At 32.8% G+C, this 7,193-nt stretch overlaps 1 protein-coding gene across 1 annotated transcript; it reads right to left on the bottom strand.

Annotated features, from left to right (window-relative positions):
- Window positions 1–1,473: 1,473 nt before the first annotated feature.
- Window positions 1,474–7,193, bottom strand: LOC110734444 (protein indeterminate-domain 12-like). The gene is made up of 3 exons (XM_021914599.1): window positions 6,733–7,193; window positions 5,158–5,557; window positions 1,474–2,783 (listed from the first exon to the last, which is right to left on the bottom strand). The coding sequence occupies exons 1-3, from the start codon at window positions 6,905–6,907 to the stop codon at window positions 1,817–1,819; spliced, it is 1,542 nt and encodes a 513-aa protein (XP_021770291.1). The 5' UTR covers window positions 6,908–7,193; the 3' UTR covers window positions 1,474–1,816.

Consider the following 7,193-nt stretch of genomic DNA (forward strand, 5'->3'; position numbering starts at 1 on the left):
ACTAAATTGAGAAAGTGACCTAGCTATTATTTTAAGAAAATCAAAATTGTAAATGTATCGTATTATTAAATTCATAAACGAAGATAGAATTATTATATAAAAACGACAAAGGCGGCTATTCAGTGTTTACTAAACATAAGGTTCGTGTTTACTTTAACAAATAAAAGTCTATTTAACTAAGTAGCATTGGAATTCTAGTTAATTATAATATATAGTAATAATATTCAATAAATTTAAAAATCATGACCTTTAATTATTATGTGCTTGTGGTAGTACTTGTAGTAAGTAATCTAATAAACATGTGAACCTTTTGGCATTATTATGGATTACTCCTAGTTTATTGGTCCAGTGGTCCTAATACCTATCACATACATTATCAAACCAATAATTATTGTCTTATTTAAGTGTCTTTTATCCACATCTTCCTAACTATGAAAGAGGAATCACTAGTTTTGTCATGCCTTAGTTTTTTCTAGATCTACAAAACTTTACATTACATTTTTGATTTTTTACATATATTTATGGGTCATGAGCTGTGTTACTTGTGCCCTGCCATATCATTATCATATTATATGGTATGATTATTATATATATGCATTCACGCATCATCACCATATTTTAGCTTAGATTATGACCTGCCACTACCTTTACCATGCATGTATAATGCTACTTTACCTGAGGTTTGATATGAGTGTATTATATGCATGCAGTAGTTTGTACTTAGCTAATCTTTCTCGTTATATTCCCTTTGTTTCTGCATACCCGTAACAATTTGATTTTCGCACTATTTATATGTTAACTTTGATTACATATTGTACATATATATAAATGTTGTTATATACTATGTTGTTGGGTTAGTCTTAATATATATAGGATGACGTTAAAAAATAACGCACAATGTATGTATTCGATATATTTTCCTTATAAATAAAAATTAGATGATTCTTAGATGATATGCATGAAGTAGTGAATCTGATCTTTATTAATAACACCCAATCAATTGTATCAATTTTTAAAACAATCTTAAATAATCAACCACAATAATCCTTAACACATTTTTATGTTCTTCAATAGTTTATGAAGGGAATTCGAGGTTAAGAATATTCTCTTTTGAGTTTTGACCCATGTCTTTCTTCATCAATATGTGCAGGAAAGCATATGGATGGAATGCTGTGAAAATTATTGTTTCTAAAATAGGGTGAGAATACTTATACATGTTTTAGTTTGTTATTTTTATATATTGGAAAAATAAATAAATATACAAAAGAATAAAAATGACATTGGCGTCACATATACACTTGTTAGTTGTTACTACTCCGTACTTACTATTGTATCCAAGTTGTCGTAGCATATGTCCTAACACGACACGTGAAGGACATATCGAAGGGCACCTTGCACATGCTACGAAATCACGTGTTTGTATAATTTTGAATTCATATATTATTTTCAGGCTTTATCGACATTATTAATTCATATTGGTCCTAAGTGATTGGAGATGTTTAATTACAAGATACACAAGATCTCGACGGTTCTTGTGAAACTAGCTATATAATAACACTTGTTCAAAAATATTACAACATTTTGATGATATAGCATGCTATTTAACTTAAATAAAATTACTACAACGTACAATTGCATGATCCTCAGCTCCTCACCTCTAATTACTCCCTTGAAAAGGAACCTCTAAAAGTAACTTAAATTCAAAAATTAAAATAACACTTACCCGTACTAACTTTGCATGTTGTGAGGGGTAAAGAAGTAATTTCATAACGAGTGACAAAAAAATTTCATGATGCCATTGCCTAGCTAGCTAAATTCACCCCCACCTTGATCCCGGCGCAGCGGCAGCAGCAGCGGTTGTAGGAGGCTCAGCCCCCGATACGAAACCGAACCCGTCAACTTGCTGATGATGATGATGTTGTTGGTGAATATCAAGAGGCTGCTGATCATGCTTTAACAATACTGATGATGATGAGTTGTCACGATCATATGGAGCTGTCATTCCGTACTGTAAACCACCTGTGAACTTTAGCATATTCCCCACCACCTCGTCGCCATTGAATCCTCCTCCTCCACCAGCATTGGTGTTGTAATCCCCCGCGGTTAGTCCTAGGAAGTCCCTCGTCATACCATCGTTGTTCTTCCGCCACGTGTTAAGCATGGCTGTGAAGTGATCAGCATTGTTTGGGTGATCAGTAGGGGTTGTGGTTGCTGCATTAGTCGAATTCGTGTTTGTCGACGAGGATGAATGTGGTGGCAATACGGATGACATCTCATCGGTGGTTGGGGGTCCCATGTGGCGGGACATTGCTCCTAGCTCATCAAAACCGTTCATCATTGCTGACATGGTGTTGTTTCCTACTGCCCCTACCGTGGTGGCCTTCTGGAGGAGGGCCGTGGCGGAGAGGAAGTGAGCCGATGACATGGCGGATGTGTCCGAGGATGTGAAGGGAAGGGAGGTTAGTAGACTCTTGGATTGGTTGGTGAAGATTGAGGGTGGTTGGAAGAAAGGTGGTGGTGTTGAGAAGTGGGGGTTTTCGGTTTTGATGTGGATGAGAGGGTTAGGGTTAGGGTTTTGAGGGTTCGGGTCCCATGGGGATGAGGAGTGGGACATAGACGACGAGGTGATGAAAGGGAAGAGAGACGAATTAGGGTTTTGGGTGGAGAAAGGCGGTGGTTGTGGTGGTGGGAGGATGGGGTTAGCAAAAGGGTTGGTTGAAAGTCTTGCACTTTCTTCAGCTAGTGCATCACAAAATGCTCTATGGGTGATGAAGCTATCTTTCCTGCATTACAATATTGTTGCATACAAATGCCTAATGGTTAGAATGTTAGATAAAGACAAGTATGTACAATGTAGTGACTATAACAACTTTATCAAATAGAAAAATAAGACATCTAAAATTTTACTCCGACTTTATAGAAAAAACACTATATGAGAATAAAACGTGAACGAAAGCTTCAGTATAACAACATGCATGTGATCTACTTAGCTTGTTTGAAATTATTAGCTTAATGATAGCGCAATTTGAACTAATAGTGTGATACTGTAAAAACAATGTGAATGCAATTATGCAAATATTTGAAACTTATCATTAAAAGGTGATAATAGAACTCATTTCATTTCTTGAAAAATCTCACTATTCTTATAATGAAGGTTGTTTGTGCACAAAATATATTGGTGATTTTTATGCCAGTTGAGTTTGACTGTAGAGATTAGCAGCTTGGTGTATGTTCAAAAAAGGATAATTAACAGTTGAAGAAGATGAAAGAACAATAAGAAGTCCTAAAATAATAATAGAGATAAAACTCAACACATTCAGCAAAAAGAGAAGGAAATAAAAGCATATTTAAATACTCTCATTGTTTTACAGCCATCTCTTCCTATAATCCTATCCCTCCATTTTAGTGAAGATTATTGTATGTAAAGTCTTGATGGATTCAATGCTCCCGCCTTATTGGTACCGAACCACACAATAATTTCTCCCATCTTGACTACCATCTATCTTACATGAAATACTAAATATAGTAATATTTGAATTCATTCTTTCAACTTAGGCTCTGTTAGTTTTGACAGAAATCATTTCATTAGAAATTCATATTTCTGTAAAAAATAGTTTACATTGATGAAACCAACTTCTGTAAGTTACTTTCCATATTAGACCTTGTCTTTGCAAGAAGTTAGAATGAAAAAGAAAATGGAAATGAAAGGGAGAGGAGAAGAGGAAGGTAAGGAATAGTTTAAGGGGAAAATGTGGTTTCTCTTCCTTACCCAAGAACATTGTAGATACTAGTAAAACAAAAAAGGAATTAAGAATCTTAAACATTTTTAATCTTCTAGGATCCCATATTCCCATTGACCTATTTATGAACATATTTTGACTGTATGATTTGTACCAAGAACATGTGCTTATATTTCTATTAGTACTTGACTAAACATGTGATTCTTGTACCAAATAATAGTCACAAAAAAGTTTAACACATTGAAATTAGAGCTTAAACAAAGTGTACTCCTAATCCAAACATAGAGCAACCTAGCATGCAAAATTCAGCATATAGGGGGTCCAAATAAAAAAGGAAAAAGGCAGACCAAATCAGATTTTTTGCAGGTTATATCAGTTTTTCCTCTATTATGAAGAAATTCTGAGCTACTCAGAAGTGTTCTGCTACTACTACAAAAAAGAGAAAATCTTGAAAAAGATTATTACTTTGTAATTTATCACTTGTTTAGCATTACTTTTTCCTCAAATACACGAGCATAGCAGTGACCTATCATTGTTATTTTTGGGACTAACATCTAGCATTACAAAAAGAAAAACCAAAAGCCTGCCTTTTTTCTATTCAAAGATCTTCTTTAGAAGGATAAATAATCAATTACAACACCTATACTCTTATATATAGATAATATCTTATCAAGCCACTTAGGGACTACGATTTATATACATTTTAAACCCGTGTCTAAACATGATTTTAAGATGGGTATTGACTAATTGGAGACGGAAAATATGTTTGATACTTATCTGTATTGCTCTAGATAACTTGCATTGCTTTGCTCATTAAATGTGTTTTATCTAAATTTGATAGACTGTAAAGATTGTAAACTGTGAAAAATGATTTGCATATTTTGGAAAATTATAGGGATGTTATATAATGCTGATGCATTAATCAGTAGTGAGAAATCGAGGACAAAAATAGACAGCAATTGAATCACTGGACAGAACATTAAATAAAACAAAAGACAGCCTGTTTCTGATTGTTCTTTGTTTGTATAATATACAGTGTTTGTGTGTGTGCTACATAGAACTTGGAAAAAAGGTACAGATTTCAACAGATAAAATTCTCTTACCAATTGCATTTTATTTATTATTATTCTCATCATATATTATTTCATGCAAAACTTACCATTCTTATGTAACAATATTTTCACCAGAAAACAAAAGGCATATATCAGAATCCAAGAAAAAAAAACCAGTACATATTATACTACACACCTTTGCTAATCAATATTATGCTCATTTAATTCAAAAACATAATCAAACAAAATCAATCCCACATAAAACCAATCAATAAAAAAATGCAAATTATATCGGAAAATATAATAAATTCTTGTAAAAGACGATCTAACAGGTTTCATTCCGCAAATAAGTATAATGATTTTACCTGGAGAAAAGGGTGCCACAATCACATCTATACTCTCTAGTGCCACAAGTTTTAGAGTGAGCTTTCCAATCAGATTGAACAGCATAAATTTTGGAGCATTTTTCACACTTATATTTCTTTTCACCATGTTTTCTGCAAAAATGTTTCTTAATTCCAGTAAGATCTCCAAGTGCCCTTGAAGGGTGATGATGAACACAACTAGGTTCTGGACAAACATAAGCTTTCTTTCTTATAACTTCTGTTTTACTCCTTTGTTTAAGCTTCCATGGTAAATTATGCCCTCTTCTATGAAGCTGAAGATTCTGATCTCTTTGAAACCCTTTGTTACAGATCTCACAAATAAACCTATTTGTTGCTAGTAATGTTTTTGGTGACAGTGCAATCACCTCAGCATCTGGGTCTGCATAAATCAAATCAAAACCATTAGGCATTGGCGGAGCCACATTAGAACAAGGGGGGACAGTTGTCCCCCCATTTTCGAAAAAAAAGTTTTTTTTTTTTAAAAAAAAAAAATCAAGAAAATACAGTAAAAGGCTATAAATATCATATACTTACAGTAAATATCACAATATTGAATATGGTTTGGTGGTTGAGTCCTTAGTAAGGCTATGCCTTGGTCTTAGGTTCGATTCCCTACTCTACTATTTTTCAGCTTTTTTGTTTTTTTTCCCCTACTTGTTTTTTGATTACTCTAATTTTCAATAGTCTTTTTAATTTTATTTTTCATTTCCTATTTCTTGTTTTAGGATTTTTAATTTTATTATGTGCTTAAACTCTATTTTTTTACATTTCTAATAAATAGATTACTATTAATTAATTGTTTGTAACTGTGTTTTAACTTTTATTAATACATACGAAATACATATGTAATAATATGATTGATTTGAGAAAGTTGAGTTTATTTTTTCGAATGTAACTCAAACCCAGACCCTTCATATCTACCATCAATTTGTTCTAACGATAATTATTTGACTTTATGATAAGGTAATTAATTCGTATATATCAATTATGTGATTACATAACGGGATTTACAAACATAAATTTATTCATTTTTGTTGGATAATTTTCTTAATATACAATAAAACTTTTTTATTCCTCTTTTGCCATATAGAAATAATTGGCATATGTGATTTCAAATAAATATTAAACAATTTAGGTGATCAATTTTTTTCTTGAGATTTTTGCCGAAACTTTAACCTCCAAAATTTGTCCCCCCGAATTATAAATCCTGGCTCCGCCACTGCCATTAGGGCATACTTTTTGCGAATCGGTCGGGTTTTCGACTGCATACATACCCGACCTATATATATTACTCGGACTCTTCATTCAATTCAACAATACCCAAATAACCTATGACCACATATAAACATACATAACCAAGTTATATATGTTACACTGAAACTCTTCACATCAACTAATGAAAGTAATTTAGCTATGGATCAATATAATAAAGGTTGTTTTGACTACATACATAGATACCGAGCTATATATGTTACTCGGACTCTTCATTTTTACAGTATCGAGATACAATTGATGGATGAATATAATAAAGATTGAAACTTTTTGAAAATTTACCTGGATTTCCGGGAAGACTTCTCTTTTTCTTGACCTTTTTGGGAGGAGGAGGTTGTTGTTGTTGTTGGTGGGAAGTGATGATATTAGTAGTGTTTTGTAGTAACAAAGGGTTAAAGCTAGAAAGACTATTAGCTTCTTCAGACAAAGTTGAATTGGACATAGCTCCTTGGAACATTGTCTTTCTTCTACAAACCTCCAAGCAAAATAAAACAAAACAAAATATGAAATTTTTTTAATTTTGCAAAGTTTTGTTTGTTTGATTATCAAATCTTAAATAAGTTAAACACCACCCACTATACTAAAAAAATTTGTAAAAATCCCATCTTTTTTGGGTATGTACCCTTTGGAAGAAGGGATTGTTTTAAAGAGAGAAGTAGAAAGAACAACCCCAACTGTAGAGAGAGAAAGATAGTAGCAAAGCAAAGGAGGGATTTTTTTTTAATAAAAACAGGGCCACAGGT

The sequence above is a fragment of the Chenopodium quinoa genome, unplaced genomic scaffold (assembly GCF_001683475.1).
Source record: "Chenopodium quinoa cultivar QQ74 unplaced genomic scaffold, ASM168347v1, whole genome shotgun sequence".
In the NCBI taxonomy this organism is placed as follows: Eukaryota; Viridiplantae; Streptophyta; class Magnoliopsida; order Caryophyllales; family Amaranthaceae; genus Chenopodium; species Chenopodium quinoa.

What these genes read in the sequence shown, in the direction of transcription:
- LOC110734444 (XM_021914599.1), bottom strand. Translation starts at nt 6,907, where the DNA reads ATGTTCCAAGGAGCTATGTCCAATTCAACTTTGTCTGAAGAAGCTAAT. An exon ending in AAGTCTTCCCGGAAATCCAG is followed by an intron (nt 5,558 to 6,732) that starts GTAAATTTTCAA and finishes TGATTTATGCAG; the next exon opens with ACCCAGATGCTGAGGTGATT. An exon ending in TGTGGCACCCTTTTCTCCAG is followed by an intron (nt 2,784 to 5,157) that starts GTAAAATCATTA and finishes ATTGTAATGCAG; the next exon opens with GAAAGATAGCTTCATCACCC.